At 46.9% G+C, this 19,505-nt stretch overlaps 1 protein-coding gene across 1 annotated transcript in view; it reads right to left on the reverse strand.

Moving 5' to 3' along the window:
* Positions 1–554: 554 nt before the first annotated feature.
* LOC138467922 (putative nuclease HARBI1) overlaps positions 555–19,505 on the reverse strand; it is an 88,172-nt gene continuing 69,221 nt past the window's right edge. Inside the window, exon 3 of the mRNA XM_069608251.1 lies at positions 555–859. Coding sequence (XP_069464352.1) covers positions 770–859 — 90 coding nt within the window. The 3' untranslated portion in view covers positions 555–769. The remainder of the gene's footprint in view (positions 860–19,505) is intronic.

Consider the following 19,505-nt stretch of genomic DNA (forward strand, 5'->3'; position numbering starts at 1 on the left):
GTGTGCTTGCCGTTGTTTCTTTTTGCGTTTGGATTTCAAGCCTATTTGCACTTGAGGGTTTTACCCAGGGTGCTAATGACAATAATACCCTCTGACACGGGCTTCACTGGCAGGTAATGGAGCTGATCCCCACGTGAAGGGCTTGGAACTTGCAGAAGGTGGGTGTTATTGCTTAGATATTAGAGAAAGTTGGGACTTAGGCAACTTGAATATTTAGGGTCTTCAGTTGGAGTATTATTTTCTCAAGGGATACGCTACTGTGACTTTCTGGCCTACAATGAGATTCTATATTTTCTTTGTTCCTGTTGCTCCAGGAACTCAGGATTACATTGTCATCTCACCTGGATATTTCGTTTTTAGTGAAAACTAAGGGAACTGAGGGGTCCATTTCTAGTGCCCTTCATGAGATGTGGGGATTGCTCTTACTCAAGAAACACATCTTTTGAACAAGGATGAAAACAGACTACAACATAAGAGCTTTCCTCAACAATTCAGATTTTCACCATATTTGTTCCAGAAAGTCATAATTCTATTAAAGACACAGAGGCGAAGGGTTATGCTTTCTCTTAAACTTTACTCCTCAAGCAGCTTTTAAAACAAACACCAATAATAACAGTAACAAAGCAAGAACTACAAGTCCCACTTGGAGACTTTGGTAGTCCAAGATATTATTGGTCTATGAAAAGCATGTAATAAAATTAGCCAATCCACATCCATATAGTCCCGTAAACACTGCTGTTCCCTTGAAACCTCCTCTTTCTTTTGCTGATCAAACTTTGCACCTCAACCAGTAAATGCAAGCTCCAATGTCATTTCTCCAACTCTCAGTTCCCAGCTGGTTTGCTGTCCACATTGGTACCTACAACAAGAAACATATCACAGTAAACTGAACCAACGAGGGTAGGAAATTGTGTCATGACATCACATCATTAACAGTACATTAACATCACAATATATTATGATACAATAAAACCATTGACTATCACTTTTGCAAGGATGGGATAATCCTTTGCCTCTCTGCCTTTAATAGAATTATGACTTTCTGGAACGAATGTGCTGAAAATCTGACTTCCATGTCAAGACCGGAGGCTCAGATTATGCTTGTTCAAAGCTTACTTACAACCAACGTTGCCATTTTATCAATTGGTATAAAATAAAAGGTCTTAAAGGTTGACTCATTCGACCAATCTGCCCAATCTGCTGATCTCATGATGTCCTCTAACCTGGCTCCTACATTATAAGCCTTTGTGGCTATCGCTCCTATCACCAAGTGTGTGCCATAACACTGCACGTTAATACCGGCTTGTATCATCACCCATCTTAACCCTCTCGCTAGAGTCGCTGGAGACACATCACTGTACGGCCTACGTAATGCTTTGAACAACTGCAACACTCCCGCAGGTCTTACATCCTTCGTGATGTCTTCGTAGGCTGCTAAGCATGTAACTGGACATAGTTTGGTCTGATTCGGGAATGCGTCATAAGATACAGACTTCAAACCCATTTTTGTCCTTTTCATGATGAAGAAAGTTAATCCAGTCAGAGATAGTCACTTCTAACGCTCTGACATCTGAAGTTCTTTTACAAGAAAGAAAGCATAAAAGCATAGTAAGTTTAACTGATAAAGCCTTCCTACATAATTCTTAATGATCAGGCCTCGCTAAAAACAGTTTCAAAACTGCGTCTATGTCCCACAACTCTGAGTACTTCTCCTTGGGAGGTCTATTCATTCTTATATGTCTCAAAAGTCTGCATATCAGTGGGTGTTCTCCCATCGCCACTCCTTCAATCTTAGGGTGACCCGCTGAGATCGCAGAGCATGCCGTGTTAATGGTCCTATACTCTTTCCCTTGTGCCGCCATTTCTGATTAAAAAAATTGGCTAAGTGTACTACATCCATCTGTTCCATCAGGATGTACGTCCCTCTCCATACACCAACTATGCCAACTTGACCATGCAGATTTGTATGCTCTCTGGGGCCCAAGATTCATTGATAATGTGCTAAGCTTAGCTCGATAGTCCCGGCCTAACCCAGGATCTGCTGAAATTGCCCAAATCGATCAGGTTGAGTTTGCCTGTCAGCCCCAGTGGATGGCTGCCTCCTCTGGGATCCCGCACTATGAACTCGTTCCTGGGAGGGGCAATCAGGTTTTTGAGTGCCAACTCCAGGAGACTGGGGAACCACGCTGTGCCCTTCCAATCCTGATTGATCAGAATTAGAGAGGCCTTCTACCTCCTTACCTGAGCTAATGTTCTTGCGATCATTGAAAAGGGATGGAATGCATAACTCACACCCTGCCACCATGATTGGAGGAAGGCATCTGTTGCTCGCGCCACTGGATTGTATGGTCAAATATAGCCCCTGAATGCCAGAAATAAAGAGGTCAGAGTGATTTGTGAAGTCCCATTGAAGTATAAGGCCAGCACAGAAATTGGGATGTCAGACATGAGGCCTATTGAGCTAAAGATAGGCCTATATCTCAAAGGAAAGAAAGTGGGCCTCAATCTCAAAAGCGCAAAGATATGTGCAATGCATTCAGCAAGAAAAAAAAGACGTGGCTGAAAATGCTGGTTTACTAAATCCATGGAGAGATGCACTTTTACTTAACGAGACAGATAGCAGTGTGTACATGATCTTCAATGTAATACCAGATTGTGCTCCAGTCATCTCAAGTGAAACCAAGCTCATTGCAATAATAAGAAATAATAGAACTTTGCCTCATTCAAATGACAGTATGCTAAGAGAAGTGCTCACTAGACTTTCAGACTTTCAGAGTTTGAACATGGTTTTCCCATATAACTGCCCATATAACTGCCCTATACATATGGACAGTACAGAAGTGGTATTCATGTACTTTGCAACTGTCAGATTAATGAAGTATGTTACACATGGATATAAGGCCCAGGTGCCTTATAAAATGTCATGTAAAATGTATTGTGTGTTTGTTTAAAAGCCATTGCTTGCGTAATTTTACATGCAGCCGGTCATTTCTCCTAAAGATGAAACTTAACCTCCAAGACCTTTCCTCTGCTGATCGTGGAGAGGGAGGTCTGGTTGTCAACCATCAATCAGAGTCATTGCTTAAAAATATAGAAAGAAATACACTGCCTAGATTTAAACCACGGTGGAAACAGATAAGGCCATTCCTGTTCTTTCAGCAGAAGTGACCTTGAGGTCACAATTCCCATAAAATGTCCATTAGAGTTGCAGCCAGGAATATTGCAGGCCATGAAGGGAGAGGCGAAGATAAACATGAGCCAGCCTCTGGCTGATCACATGCTCAAGGGAAAATGAAACTGAAAGCGAATAAAGAAAAAACTGGAGTTTAGTTAATGGAAAAATACATATTATTGCATAAAAAGGGCAGTGTATATGCCACAGCGGTTACTCCAGACTTTTATTAAATATGACCGCAACCCCCTTTGAACCATGCTAAAATGATTTTTGTATGATAAACATAACTTAAGTTATTAATAGAAATTTGATTTGGGCCTTCCCTTGATTCCAAGAGATTTGAAAGTTGGTGTGAGGGTGAAGGATAAAATTAACATAGGAACTATGAAGTGACATATTTTTCATTGATACGACTCCCGAGTAAATGAAGAAAAAATATATCTCTGCATAGGATGGGTGTGCCGACTTCAGATTAGCATTATCTGATTGACGTTAAAATGTAGTTCTTAAGAATATATCCATACATGTAAAGATTTGAAAAATTAGGGTACTTGCCATGTTGGTTGGTTTTCAGAGTCTAAACAGGCGGAGCCCACATGTCAGTTTGGGATGACAAAGCTTTCTCCTCCCACAGCTTTCCTAACTCACACCCCTCATCACCTTGTCCTCTTAGCACACAGGTGTGAAGTGGGTAGAGAAAACCAACCAATCCCTTTCGCGGGAATCAACCCAAGTTTGTGATGGCATTTGCCCTATAAGTAAACCAGTTTGCATCAGAACTGGGCTTTTTCCACTTATTCTGGGAGGTAACCTACTGCTGAACTCTTGCGAGAAATATCCAAGCAGAGAGGCCCCAAATCTTGCATTGGAAACAGGGACCAGGAGACAAAGAAGCTGACTGGGACCCCTTGGAGGAGCCAGAGGGGACTATCCTGAACTGCTGATGCTCATTACAAGGCCTCTCCCGTCAGTAAAACTATCCCCAAAGCCATAGATTGTTTAGGCCCTGCATTTTCAAGCATTTTTTTAGTTATTTCCGCATAGCAAAATATCCTTTTTGTCTGTGTAGATCCTTAGCATATTTAATTAAAGTAAATCAATTAATTCCCCTATATAAATCACGGGATGTGTTTTGTTGGCACTTGAAACTAACAAGCTCTTCCCAGTGTGTTTTGAGCCAGTATAGACAAAGATTTGCCAAAAGAATTAATCCCAAAACCCTGTTTCCAGATGAGTGTGCAGGGTGCAAAACAAAATTGCCCCTTTGTTCCCATTGTGCTCTGATCAAAACCACAAAGCCTGTGCATCTGTGGTAATAAGTAAAAAAAAAAATGTTGCTGCTTGAATCCCTTTTTCCAAAGAGTGCATTTTATCAGAATCCCAAAACAATTTTCCCAATATGGTTCCACTCTCTGCCACTGGCCCCCAATTCAGAGGGGCCAAGTCTAATTGATGTTTGGAGGGTGGGGGTTGCTGGGAGAAAAGTATTATAACCAAACCAGCAATCACTGTGTGTTTTGAATTGTTTTTTCTGTATTGGTGGGTGATTTGAAAAGAAAGATCAGGGAAATTCTGACTGCATATCTTAGTATTATCTCTGTGTTGGTGCCATTACAGAAGTCCTTTTTGTTCTTGTGTTGCCACAGAATTGGTGGCTGATGTTAGTCTGTCAAATTTGGTTTAAATAAATTAATAAATCGATATGCTTACTACACACCGGCCTGGTTCCTAGTCCATTGAGGCACCGGGTATTTGTTGCGGTTGGGTGCGAGACGGGTTGGAGGCCTTACCAAACTGAATCTTAACAAAACTAATAGTGCTTTAATATATGCCACATTCATTTGGGGGAAAGGAACTCCCTGAGTGGAGTGTGACCGTGTAATAAACCGTGACAGTATCTGTAACGCTCACCTGGCTCCCACGGAGGCGCTGGTCTGGTCTGGGTTGCTGTGGCCTCTTCAAGCGTGATGCGCAGAATTCGGACCACCGATTGAACACGACCCCCAAATCTTGCTTGTCGGGCCCGGAGGATTATCCTTCTGCAGATGATAAAGGGGATTAACTGTCTGCCGAATAGTGTGCTTGCTTCCCCCTTGCCCACTTCGTTCTTCTCTGATTCCTCTAATACCCCCGGTTTAAGCTCACCTTATGGTTTGGAAGGATGAACTCTCCATCCTGCTTCTGGTGCAGGGGCGCGCGTTCGTCCAGTTACTTCACTGGTTTTCAGAATGGCGCTGGCACATCCACTTGACTTTTCCGAGTAATACGCCGTAAGTATGAAGATGCAAAAGTTCAAGTGTGAGCCTCCTTTTATGTTGTCTTTCCTGACCTTTATTTCAGGTGCAGAACAAAGGCGATGCGTTGAGGGGTTAAATTGCCGGTGGTAAAATCAGGTGATTTAGTGATGAGGGCGACCCTCTAAATGTCTTTATAATTCCCCAGTAATGTCTTTTGTCCTTTCCCCATAGGGGCCCGGGTGCGGTACCTGCCAAAGATGCGGCGCCGACCCGAGATGTGGAATGATTCACCAAGAAAAGCCGGTAAGTAATATGGTTGAAAATGTCCTTTCCCCTTAGGAGCCGGGGTGCGGTACCTGCCAAAGATGCGGCGCCGACCCGAGATGTGGAATGGTTCACCAAGAAAAGCCGGTAAGTAATATGGCTGAAAATTCGGCTTTCCTCTTGTGTTCCCTTGCTCACCTTTTGTCTCTTCTTCTCTCCCCTAGGTGCAGAGATGTGGCGACCGGTGCTGAGAGCCGCGATGGAGCCGGGCGGCGTCTCGGGAACAGGTGAGTGAAGCACGGCGCTGCAGCGAGCAACGCGGTGCTTTTAAATGGAAGTCTTCCTTCAGGAATGCTGGCGTGAAGATTCTGGATGCAGGTAAGAAGGTTGAATAAGTTCTTGGTTTTCACCTTTCTCTTCTCTTATTCCCTTACAGGCGTTCCAGGTTCGAGGCGGGCGTGGCTGGAGTCCAGGTGCAGGAGCAGACACGGTGAGCGTTCAGCTGCTGGGATGCAGAACAACGCGAAGCACGTGTGGCTGTCCGGGCGTGGCTTAAATAGCTTTGGAAGAAGTTCCAGGTGAGTATTCTTCCACAGCCCCACCCAAGTAACAAAATAGATCCATCAGAAAAATAGTTCCTCCTAAGCCTCATTTGGCTTGGTTCTTCATGCAGCATGGTCTGCATCAGGTGAGTGTGCAGCATGGTCTGCTTCAGGTAAGTGCACCAAACACTTCCTCTTATGAGCCTGGCGCTTATGGCGCCAGGACTGATGTCCAACATGAGCCTGGCGCCAACGGCGCCAGGACAGAGTCCAAAGAGCCCCTATACAGGGCCGCTGGGCTTTTACCCGGGGGCGTGATGCCTGCTCCCGGGGGTGCTGGGCCTGGCCTGGTGCTCCGGGGGTAGGCATCATGAAAGCACTCCCCCCCAAGGCCCCTCCCAAAGTATTTTCCCCAGGAGGTTTCGGTTTGTTCGGGAAATTCCGATGGAACCTTTTTACTAGCCGAGGTGCATGCACGTGGTCGCTGGGTTCCCAAGATCTTTCCTGAGGCCCGTACCCCTTCCAATCAATTAGATAGAAAAGTTTTGATTTTGAGATCTTAGAGTCCAAAATGTTCTTCACCTCGAATTCAGGCTCCCCATCTATCTGGACTGGTTCTGGTGGCTTTATTAATCTGGTTCCTGGTTGCACTGGTTTCAAAAGCGACACATGAAAAACGGGATGAATCCGCATGTTAGCTGGTAGATCTAGCTTGACTGCCACTGGGTTAATTATAGCTTTGATCGAGTAAGGGCCTAAATACCTTGGATTAAAAGTCCGAGGTCCCTTGAGCGATAAGTGTTTGGTAGCCAACCGTACTTGATCCCCTATTTGGTATGGAGGCGCCTCCTTTCGATGCAGATCCGCATTCTTTTTGTATTTCCCTTTCGCATGTTGTAAGTGTGCAGCAGCATCCTTGAAGGCTTGAGTAATCGTAGAATGCAAATGGTCCACTGCGGGCATTTCGAGGCTCAAAGATGGGTCCAAGTCTGAAGTACGAGGGTGATGTCCATATAGGGTATAAAAGGGGCGCTGACCAGTTCCAGAGTGTATCGAGTTATTGTATGCATATTCAGCCACCCATAAAATATCCTTCCAATTACCCTCCGATTGGTGCAACATACATTGTAGATATTGTTCAAGGGTCTGGTTCGTTCTCTCTGTTTGACCATCGGTCTGTGGGTGGTGGCTGGTTGAGAGTCTTACGCCGATTTGTGCCAGTTGACAACACTTTTTCCAAAAATGAGAAATAAACTGGCTTCCCCGATCGGAGATTAGTATGGACGGGAATCCATGCAGACGGATGATATTTTCTAGGAATTCCTTGGCAAGAACAAAAGCTGAAGGTAATCGTTTCAACGGAATAAAATGGGCCATCTTGGAAAATAAATCCACCACAACCAGAATAGTATTGTATCCATTACAAGAGGGCAGGTCCGTGATAAAATCTAGTGACAAGGTGTGCCAAGGTGCTGGTGGAATGTCTAAGGGTTGAAGAAGACCGGCGGGTTTTGTTTTTTGACCTTTGTTTTGGGCGCAAACTCCACAGGACATCACGAAAGATTTAATATCCTTTCGCCAGGACGGCCACCAGAATTGTCGTTTAATTTTTTCCTCTGTTTTGGTAATGCCAGGATGTCCTTCCATCAGAGTATCGTGATGACGGGAAATAACCAGTTCTTGCAATTCCTTTTCTGGCAAAAATAAACGTCCTTGGAAGTAAGGTAAGCCATCGTTGATTGAAAAGGCAGATCCCCTCTTGATCCAATCTTGCAAGGCTGAAGAGTCCAGGAATAGTTTTACCCGTGCTTGAATGTCTTCAAGGGTTTGTAAAGTGGTTATCCCCAAGATTTTTTGTTCGGGAATTATCGGCACAGGTTCTGAGTTTGTGTCCATTTCTCCCATTCCAATTCGAGATAGCGCGTCCGCTTTGCCATTCTTACAGCCGGGACGGTAGGTGATTACAAAATCGAACTCAGCAAAGAATAAAGCCCATCGGAGCTGTCATGAAGACTGAGCCTTGGCAGTTTTTAAATATTGTAAATTTCGGTGATCAGTGATCACGATGATGGTATGCCTGGCGCCAAGAAGATAATGCCGCCAAGCCTTAAAGGCGATTGCATAATTTATCTCCGGCGGCGAGAACTTTCTGGACCAAAATGCTACGGGGTGCAGTTGGTTGGTTTCGGGGTCTCTCTGAGACAGGACAGCTCCCATGGCTAAGCTGGATGCGTCGGTTTCGACTATATATGGGAGATCAGGACGCGGGTGTTTCAAAATAGGTGCGGACGTAAATTTAGCTTTTAATTCCTGAAAGGCCTGTTCAGCTTCCTCGGTCCATTCAAAACGTTTATTCTTCCGCAAGAGTGCAGTGATGGGTTGCACCACCCGTGAAAATTCCAGGATAAACCTGCGATAAAAATTGGCAAAACCAAGCATGCTTTGGACACCTTTCACCGAACTAGGTGATGGCCATTTGAGGATGGCATCCACTTTCCGTGAGTCCATTTGGACCCCTTTAGGTGTCAGGATGAATCCAAGAAACTCAACCTCGGTGGTATGGAAAACGCATTTTTCCAGCTTTGCGAACAGTTTGTGCTGGCGCAATTTCTCAAGGACGGCCCTGACATGTTTTCTGTGATCAGATTCCGAAGAGGAGTACACCAGAATGTCATTGATATACACGACAACACAGACATCGATGAGTTCCCGAAGGACATCATTCATGAAGAATTGGAAGGCAGCAGGCGCGTTGCACAACCCGAAAGGCATCACCTGGTATTCGAATAGTCCATATTTTGTACGGAAGGCGGTTTTCCATTCGTCGCCTTCTTTTACTCGTACCAGATGATAAGCCCCCCGGAGATCTAACTTGGTGTATATGCAAGCGTCCTTCACTTGGTCAAGGAGTTCAGGGATCAAAGGCAGAGGGTAACGATTTTTAACAGTTATCTGGTTCAATGCGCGGTAATCGATACATGTTCTAAGGTCGCCTTCTTTTTTTGGCACGAAGAACAAAGCCGAGGATGCCGGAGACTTTGACGGGAGAATGAAACCATTGGCTAGGTATTGGTCTAAATATTGTCTCAAATGCAGATTCTCCGGCTCAGTAAGGGCATAAATCCTGCTAAACAAGGGGGTTGTGCACCGGGCACCAGATCGATTTGGCAATCGTACGATCTGTGAGGAGGTAACGTGTTGGCCTGTTCCTTTTGGAAGACGTCCTGAAAGTCTTGGTATTCCGGAGGTAGTTGCATGGAGACAGAGGTTACTGATGCTAGACTGATCTTCAGATTTTCTGGGTAGCAGGTTCGTGCACACTCCGGAAAGGTTATTCTCTTCGCTCGCCAATCAATTCGAGGATTATGTGTCTCTAACCAAGGGATTCCGAGAATAACCTGAAACTGTGGAGCCTTGATTACATCAAACACAACTGCCTCCCGATGGCCGTCCGGACCTACAAGTGTCACCTCAGCTGTGGAATGTGTTACCGTTACCGAGGCAATTTCGGTTCCATCAACTGTGGTGATGACATCTTTGCTGGTTTTAAGACGCAGGGGAAGGTTAATCCTGGAGACCAATTCACGATCCACGTAGTTTCCTATAGCCCCACTATCGATGTATGCCTTTATTGCATGCAATCGCTTAGGCTGTTCCGGATCTACGAGGACCATTGGCACAGTGAAATGCGAGGTCTGAGAGTTTGTTTTCAAGCTCGGCAAGCGGACCCCTACGCTTGTCGGGCGGGGTAGTTTCCCATAACAGAGGTTTCATGGATTGTATCCACCTTCCTGGGCGGCCTTGCCGGGCAATCTCGTAGAAAGTGTCCAGAGGATCCACAATAAAGACATAAGTGCATCTGCCGTCTTCTTTCACGTTTCTTTTGCGTTAAAGGTCCTTTAACTCCTCCGATTTGCATTGGCTCAGAGGCTTCAGCCCCCCTGAGGTTAGCGTGGGTCTTGACTAACACCCGGGTCTCAAACTTGGACCGATCAGCTTTTCTGTTTTGCAGTCTGTGATCCAATTGGACCACTAAGTCTATATATTCTGAGCATTCTTGGGGCGGATTTACAACTTGGGCCAGGACATCTTTAAGTTCTCCGCGTAGACCTCGATAAAATAACGTGATTCTTTTATCTTCTGGATACCCAGTTTCCACAATTAGTCTATTAAAGGTTGCAATGTAGGAAAGGAGGTCTTGATTGCCCTGTCGCAGAGATAGAAGTTCGTCATCTAGAGCCTGCCCCTGGGAGTGACGAGCAAGTAACCTTTCCATGCTTGCTTGAAATCCTTGAAAATCACGAAGAATCGGGTCATCTTGAGTTACCAGTGGAACTGACCAATCGGCAGCACTGCCGCTGAGATATGACAATACAAAGGCTACCTTGGTCTGGTCATTAGGGAAGGCCTCAGGTCTGCACAGGAAATGCAAACGACACTGATTCATGAATACGGCGAATCGTTTGGGGTCCCCAGCAAAGCGTCCGGGTGGGGCCAGCGGCATGTTTCCAGGTAGATTTATCTGCACCGAGTTACTGGAAAGCACAGGAGCGGGGTTCCCTCCGGAACCGGGTAAAGGGGTTTGTCCAGCTTGACCTTGCAAAAGCTGTCTAGCCAGGTCATCAGCTCTTTCCTTTGTTACAATCACTTCCCTCCTGAGAGCATTAGTTTCTTGACGAGCGGCGTGTACTTCGGCCCGTAATTCCCCCAGTAGTTGGGCCAACTGGTCAGTCTCGGAAGTTTCCATAGCGCCTGGGTAGGAATTTGTATAAAGGCTTCGCGTTCTGTAACGCTCATCTGGCTCCCACGGAGGCGCTGGTCTGGTCTGGGTTGCTGTGGCCTCTTCAAGCATGATGCGCAGAATTCAGACCACCGATTGAACACGACCCCCAAATCTTGCTTGTCGGGCCCGTAGGATTATCCTTCTACAGATGAGAAAAGGGATTAACTGTCTGCCGAATAGTGTGCTTGCTCCCCCCTTCCCCCCTTCGTTCTTCTCTGATTCCTCCAATACCCCCGGTTTAAGCTCACCTTATGGTTTGGAAGGATGAACTCTCCATCCTGCTTCTGGTGCAGTGTCGCGCGTTCGTCCAGTTACTTCACTGGTTTTCAGAATGGCGCTGGCACATCCACCTGACTTTTCTGAGTAATACGCCGTAAGTATGAAGATGCAAAAGTTCAAGTGTGAGCCTCCTTTTATGTTGTCTTTCCTAACCTTTATTTCAGGTGCAGAACAAAGGCGATTGCGTTGAGGGGTTAAATTGCCGGTGGTAAAATCAGGTGAGTTAGTGATGAGAGCGACCCCTCTAAATGTCTTTATAATTCCCCAGTAATGTCTTTTGTCCTTTCCCCATAGGGGCCGGGGTGCGGTACTTGCCAAAGATGCGGCGCCGACCCGAGATGTGGAATGGTTCACCAAGAAAAGCCGGTAAGTAATATGGCTGAAAATGTCCTTTCCCCTTAGGGACCAGGGTGCGGTACTTGCCAAAGATGCGGCACTTGCCAAAGATGCGGCGCCGACCCGAGATGTGGAATGGTTCACCAAGAAAAGCCGGTAAGTAATATGGCTGAAAATTCGGCTTTCCTCTTGTGTTCCCTTGCTCACCTTTTGTCTCTTCTTCTCTCCCCTAGGTGCAGAGATGTGGCGACCGGTGCTGAGAGCCGCGATGGAGCCGGGCGGCGTCTCGGGAACAGGTGAGTGAAGCACGGCGCTGCAGCGAGCAACGCGGTGCTTTTAAATGGAAGTCTTCCTTCAGGAATGCTGGCGTGAAGATTCTGGATGCAGGTAAGAAGGTTGAATAAGTTCTTGGTTTTCACCTTTCTCTTCTCTTATTCCCTTACAGGCGTTCCAGGTACAAGGCGGGCGTGGCTGGAGTCCAGGTGCAGGAGCAGACACGGTGAGCGTTCAGCTGCTGGGATGCAGAACAACGCGAAGCACGTGTGGCTGTCCGGGCGTGGCTTAAATAGCTTCGGAAGAAGTTCCAGGTGAGTATTCTTCCACAGCCCCACCCAAGTAACAAAATAGTTCCATCAGAAAAATAGTTCCTCCTAAGCCTCATTTGGCTTGGTTCTTCATGCAGCATGGTCTGCATCAGGTGAGTGTGCAGCATGGTCTGCTTCAGGTAAGTGCACCAAATACTTACCCTTATGAGCCTGGCGCTTATGGCGCCAGGACTGATGTCCAACATGAGCCTGGCGCCAAATGCGCCACGACAGAGTCCAAAGAGCCCCTATAAAGGGCCGCTGGGCTTTTACCCGGGGGCGTGATGCCTGCTCCCGGGGGTGCTGGGCCTGGCCTGGTGCTCCGGGGGTAGGCATCATGACAGTATCAGGCCTCCAACTGAAAAACCGAGGAAACTGGTTGTTCAACCTCGATGCAAACAGGTTAATCTGACACGGTCCCCATCAAGCCATCAACTGTTGAAACACTTTCTCGTCCAGCTTCCAATCACTGGCATCCCTGGGAAATCTGGAGTTCCAGTCGGCTACCTCATTCTGGCAACCAGGTAGGCAGGTAAGTACTGCACCTACACTGATACTCGTCTCTGTAGACAGAGCTGTCAGAACTCCTTTGCCATCTGTGCTAACATCTTAGACTTTGTCCCGCCCAGCCTGTTTATATAACTGATCGCAGACACGTTGTGGAGCACGCAACATTGTGCAACATTGTGCACTCTCCCGAGTCCAGCATCTCATCTCCCTGCCAGTAACTCCAGGCAATTGATGTGTAACGACGTTTCCTGTTCTGATTACCTGCCACCTCTCGACAGGTCCCTACATCAGTCTCCCCAGCCCCATCTGCTGGTATCGGATTCTATTATTATGTCCGGGGATGAGCCAAATATAGCTATTCCTTTCCATGCATCCATGTGTTGGAGTTCTAACTCTACTGTCGCCTCTTCTGAAATCGGAACGCTTTGCTCGTAGGATACCCCCCTCCTGGAGTGTTGAATTTTTAGCCTTTGCAACACTCTGTAGTGTAAAGGCCCTGGGAAGATGGCTTCAATTGATGAAGCTGACAGACCCAGCTGCCTGGCAATTTCCCATAACAACATATTTCTCCTCGTCATCGTGTGTCTGATCTATTTCTTGATGTCGTTCACTTTGGCAATTGGTAAACTGAGCGATCTTTGGCTCGTGTTTACCACAAACCCCAGGAATTCCATGGACTGTTCTGGCTGTACACTGGACTTCTCCCAGTTTATTAGAAAAGCTAGTCGTTGAAGTAATTGCATCGTACTATTCACTTGAATTTTGAGCAATTCCCTGTTCTGACACATTATGCATATGTCGTCCAAGTATATTATAAGTTGGATGCCCTGTTCTCTTAGATGTGTCACTACAGGTATCATCAGCTTGGTGAAACACCATGGTGCTGATGCCAAGCTGAAAGTTAGGCAAGAGAATTCCCATATCGTATCCCCCCAGAAGAACTTCCGATATCTCCAATGTTCTGCTGCTATGGGAACCGTCAGGTATGCACCCTTGAGGTCTATTCTGGCCAACCAATCTCCTCTTGTGAAATGTCTCTTAGGAGATGTATCCCCTCCATTTTGAAATGTCTGTAGATCACAAAGTTGTTTAACTCCCTCAAGTTGATAATTGGCCTCAGCTTGTGTTTCCCTTTGACCAAGAACACATTGCTTATGAAACCTACAGAGGAGTTTGTCACCTGTACAATGGCCCCTTTGCGCTCCAAGCCTCTCAGCTCTGATTCTAGCAACTGCTGATCTTCTACGCTTAGGCATAGATGATTTGGAAATGTTGTCTGTCTTGGTATCATGTACGAATCTATGTGAAAACCTTGGACAGTGTCCAAGACCCAGGCATCTTTGGATATGGTGTGCCAATATTCTACACTCTTTGCTAATCTCCTGCCATAGGCGGGAAGACCTACGCTTAGTGCACACTTGTGCTTGCTCGCTCTGAGCTGTATTATTTTGTTGGTGGTCCGTCTGTCGCCAGCCTCTGCCCCTTCCTCTACCCTGGGACGGGAAGAAGGGGTTTGATTTCCGGTCTTCTTGTTGCCTACATTGTCCTCTGTCGCTGTAGGACCTGGCTTATGGGTATCGGCTGGCAGGGTGCCCCCTACCTCTGCCAGCCCGCTCAAAAATCTGCCTGCCGAAAACCCTTTTCAGGGAGGCCTGTGCCGTGTCTAGGGCTGCATACAAGTTGGCGGTTTTTGTCAGCTGCTTTATAAAGGAGTCCCCAAACAGCTTTCCTTTTGCAGCTGCTGCTGTCTCTGAGGTTGCCAGCTCGCTAAGTTTAGGATATATTTTTTACCAACTGTGAGCTCCTTCTTTCGGTTGTGATTGCACTGTTGGCATTTTCCAACAAGCATACGGCTCTTTGTGTCCATCTGGTTAACACCACAGGATCTATCGCCTCGTTCTTCTCACGGACCTCCTCAGCTATCTGAAGTATCTTCGTGAATGGGCCCACGATGTCAAACATCTTGTCCTGGCAAGATCGCCAGGATCTGTCCAGACCGTTCCTTACGTCCTTCACCTATTTTCCCATAAAAGTGACAATTTTGAGATCGATATCTGGGGTGTCAGTGATCCCCCCAGGAAGGTGCGGTCTAGGCCATTCTATCCTTAGCCTGTTTCTGACCTCCTTCGCCATTGGTGCCCTAAGGTGCTTCTTGAGGTATGCCGCTATTTTCTTTGGCGGATCCCATTCTGAAGAGCGAGGATGGATTAAGACCTCTGGCTCAAAGTCATCACCCTCTACTTTGTCTTCCTCAGCGACTTTTCTTTGGAGCTTTCTTATACTCCTCATTTGAGGATAATATTGAAACTACCTCATCCTCTGTGTACTCATCTTGCCAGTCGTCATCCCCTTGTTCGTCTGAGCTACTGGATGACCTGTCTCGCCACCTGCTTGATCCTACCCTGGATCTCTCTGTCTTTCTCTTGCCACTATTCTTTTTCTGTGTTGGGGGTCTGGGCTTTCCCGCGGGCTAACTTTCTCCCCCCTTTCTCTCTCCCTTGATCTCTTATCCCCTTGAGCTCTTCCGAGCTCTGGGTGAACTTTAGCCAATTTTCCATCTGCATTATTTGTTGGGATCCATGCCCCACGGTGGCTCCTAGAGCCTTTTGCAACACTTGCCCCATGCCGCAGTAAATTATCTTGTGTCTAATGCTAGCCTTCTCTTCATCACTGGAGGAACTTGTGGCTAAGCTTAAATGGGATGTTGTAGTATAATGTATATATTTGTTAATACATTAGACTTGGGTCTGCTTCCCGTCAAATTTCAATATGTGTACGTTTACAGTGAGTCCAGAAGCTAACCGTTCAGCACCAGGTTTTACTGGGGACTGTGCCTGTCACTTGTAAGGAGTTGCTAAGGCTCTTCTCCAGACCAGCAGGGGTGCTGAGCGCACTCTGCGCACATTTCAATTTAACCCGAGAGCTTAGCTCTCTCTCTCTGGTCGTGTTATACACAATCTGCTCGTGTCTGTTGCACTTGTAGCCGAACGTACCACTCGTTCCTTCTCCTTTGTAGAATGGCCGGCTCACGCTCTCCTCAACGGTCAAGGAAGTAAGATCTGAGTCGCCGGAACTAACCATGGTCCTGTCACGCTTCGATCTTCTTCTGTGACCGCAATGCCCCCTACCTGCAAGGCCTGTACTGTTGGGTTTGCCGGAGCACTAGGCCCGTGGCGACCGCAACAAATCAATATTCTCTTTGTGGTTAAGCTCTGCCACAACCTAATGTACGCTGCGCAAGCGCTGCCCTCTCAACGTGCGCTCTGACAAACTACAGTATACACAACCTAATCACCACATCATAAATGAATAATGAAGCTTATGCTAAATTCGCTGCTCGAGTAGCAAACAAAGAGGAGGTTTCAAGGGAACAGCACTGTTTATGGGACTACATGGATGTGGATTGGCTAGTTTTATCACATGTTTTTAATGGACCAATAATATCTTGGATTACCAACGACTCTAACTGAGTAGGACTTGTAGTTCTTGCTTTGTTACTGTTGTTATTATTGGTGTTTGTTTTAAAAGCTGCCCAAGAAGTAAAGTTTAAGAGAAAGCATAATCCGAGCCTCCGGTCTTGACATAGAATTTTTTGCATCAGCACTATCTAAGAAATCTGGGGTGGCTAGTTTATTTCAGAAGGTAAACGCTGCCAAAAAGAAATCCAATGGGAATTTCAATATGTTTAATGGGAGCCTGGGTGAGTGATGTTTGACCAGTGGTTCCTTGTATGTGCTGTGACAGTGCCTGCTTGCAGGCCCTGTCAAGGGAGGGAGGTAGCCTAGCCCCCAATACACCTGCACAGTGCCGGTGTGAGGGCAGGCCCCCTACGAGCCCCTCCCTCCCTACCTTATCTGATGGTGGCTGAAGCGCCGCAGAGAATCCTGGAGAGAACGGCGTAGGGAAGATGCCGGAGCCACGAACAGCAGAGACACTGGAAATAGAGACCATGAAGCAGAGGCCTCTGTAAAACAACTAGTTTCTGAAAATGCGGCAACACTGGTTGCCAGGGAATGGGGGTTGCTGTGGAGGCCTCCCAAGCCAAAGCAGCATCCTGTAGCAGAACTCAGCGGCCAGCGTCTGCTTGAGTCTGCACAGGAAGACAACATCAACTAAACCACCAGGAAAACCTTTCAAGTGGCCTTAGGATGAATCCACTAACTCATCAAGGGTATTAATATTGAAGGGAAGCAAGACCATTGGCAACCGCACTAGGGAGACCTTAAATGGGCAAAGGCCTCCAGGGAGGCCTGGAAGGACCGATCCCTGGGAGCCACTACAGGCTCCAGGTTAGGAATGTAGTTAGACTGCATGAAGAAGGGCGCAGAGCTTGTCATCGCTCACCAAGTCCTTTCAATATCACACCCCCTCAGCCAGGTAAGTGGCCCATCCGGAGAGGAGGTAGGGTATTTAAGTAAGTGTGTGAGAGTGGTCTAGTGTAGGTTTGCTGGGTGAAAACAGGAGCTGATGGAGGACGTCCGAGAGACCAGAGGAGGCGAGACCAATAGGAGTGCAGAGGATGTTGGAAGGAGGGGGTTTGTATAGTATGTGTGTGTGAGAGTGGAGAGTGTGAGGAGTAGACGTAGAGTGGGCGTAGCAGGGGGGTAGTGGTAGAGGAGGTGGTATTAGTTGTGGGGGTAGTAGATTGGTAATGGGAGTAATAGGGGGAGTTGATAATAGTGGGCAGTAGTGAGTTTCAGTGACTGGTAGTGGTAGGAGAGAGGGAGTAGTGGTGGTGAGGGATAGTAGTGGTAGTAGAGAGGAGGTAGTAGTGACAGGGAGTGGGAGAACAGCACTAGTGGTAGGATTAGCAATATGAAAGGAGACATGGAAGTAGTTGTAGCAGAGGGAGCCAGGATGTATCATAGGAGGGAGGAAAGTATACCAGCGGAGGTAGCAGTGGAGTGATAGTTGGAGATCAGATTGATAGTAAAAGCAGGAGTAAGAAGAGAAGTAATATCAAAGGGGGGGTGGAAAAGGGAGGGGAACATCTTAGGACTTGATGCAGGGAAGCGTCAGGCTAGACCATGTGCAAGAGGAGCAGGTGGAACTGGGTGGAAGGAGGCACCATCCCATACCACCTGTACAGTATTAAGTACGCTAGTTCAGAGACATCTAAGACGGGTACTCATTGTCTTAGGGAAAACATCCTTAGTCCCAGTCAGAAGACGAAACAGACATGTGGCACTGTTCAATAGAATTAGCATCCCTGTTATGGACGCCTGGGCTATGGAGGAGTAAAGGGCTGGAGAAGTCGAGCCAGAAACGGACAATCCTAGCGCCCAAATCCCAAGCCCCGAGACCCTCATAGAACACCTAAATTCATCCAGTCTGTCTGTTCTACTACAATAAACATCCTTGGACTTACCTTAAGAGTCAGCTTGGTTATTTGTGGCAGGCGCCCCGCCACAGTGCCTAATATCGGCCAGGATGCGTTTTTGGTTGCATTGATTCCAATGATTACTGGGATTGCAGAGGGAAATATGGTGCTAGGGGTGACCTAAATATGATAATGAATAAGGCTGTTGACCTTCCTAATGGGGGGACTCAACAGCTACAGCCACTTCACAGCAAATGAAACAGTTGTTGACAAAGGCAGAGATTGAAGACATTTGGCACTTGCTACATGGAAAGGAAAGAGATTGTTCCTTTTTTTCACAAGTTCATTCTACTAACACTAGGGTAGACTATCTGAATGCTTCTATGGGACGCTTTCAACCTCGGGGTACTTCTCGATAGCAACGTTAAACTCTTCAGTTCATCATTACTGCTGCCAATGCGGCCAGGCACAGTCTCCTCAATGTAAGGAAAGTCTGCCCACACCTCTCTCGCCACATGTATCCGTACCCTTGTTCTCAGCAAACTGGACTACTGCATGAGTCTACTTCTTGGTCTTCTCGTTTACTCCTATTTTCCCCCTGCCATATCATCAAATAAAAGTTGCCTGGTTTTCACATCCACTGGAAGATTGTTGTATTTTGAAAAAGGCAACAGGTTGGAGGAAAGAGTCGGTAGGGTGGCACAATAAATCACATCTCCCTTCATCAATCTGGTGTTGTTAAATCAGAACAAAGTGGCAACTGGGGAATAAATGCACCACCGACACTGAACCCACAAGGTATCGAGGAGCAGTGCCCATACCACTGAGCTCACTGTCCGCTAGCTCTGGGAAACCACTACATGGAACCACAACATATGTGCTCCCCAGTACTGAGCGCCCACCAGCTGGACAGTAGCAGCTGAGAGACTTCCAGCAAGGTAGCCCCTTCAAAGCCATACATAACAGCATAAGAATTGCAGCAGTGATTGATGCTAACCAGTAGTGCCAGGTAAGTCGCTGGGTGGCACTTACTAGCAAAACCAACGTTAATCTAAACTTGTACATACAAAACTATACACAAATAGTGGCAAAGATGGAAGTTCACACTCACAAATGACACTCTGCATGTGCATACAGCGCATGGCACGATGACTAACAAGCGCATCTTTCAGGTAATCGACTTGAACACTTGTCCCCTTCACTCAGCTGTGCTGTTAGAGTAAATTGCCCTCAAAGATGCAAAGCCCCTCCCATGGACTACAAAAAACATCAAGTATCCTAGGAATCGGTGTCATACAATGCAAAGGAAGGTCACTGTTCTGTTAGGAAAGGGGTTCGGCTCCGGTGGAGCGGAAACTCACATAATGCACACCGGCCCGCTGAGGCCTACATTCATGCACGCAGCCAATGATGAACACAACTGCTTGTTAGGTTGCATAAACCCAGACTGGCGCGGAGCCTCCAGTTCCGGTGAT

Source organism: Ambystoma mexicanum, chromosome 4q (assembly GCF_040938575.1).
Source record: "Ambystoma mexicanum isolate Mex_15411 chromosome 4q, UKY_AmexF1_1, whole genome shotgun sequence".
Lineage (NCBI taxonomy): Eukaryota > Metazoa > Chordata > Amphibia > Caudata > Ambystomatidae > Ambystoma > Ambystoma mexicanum.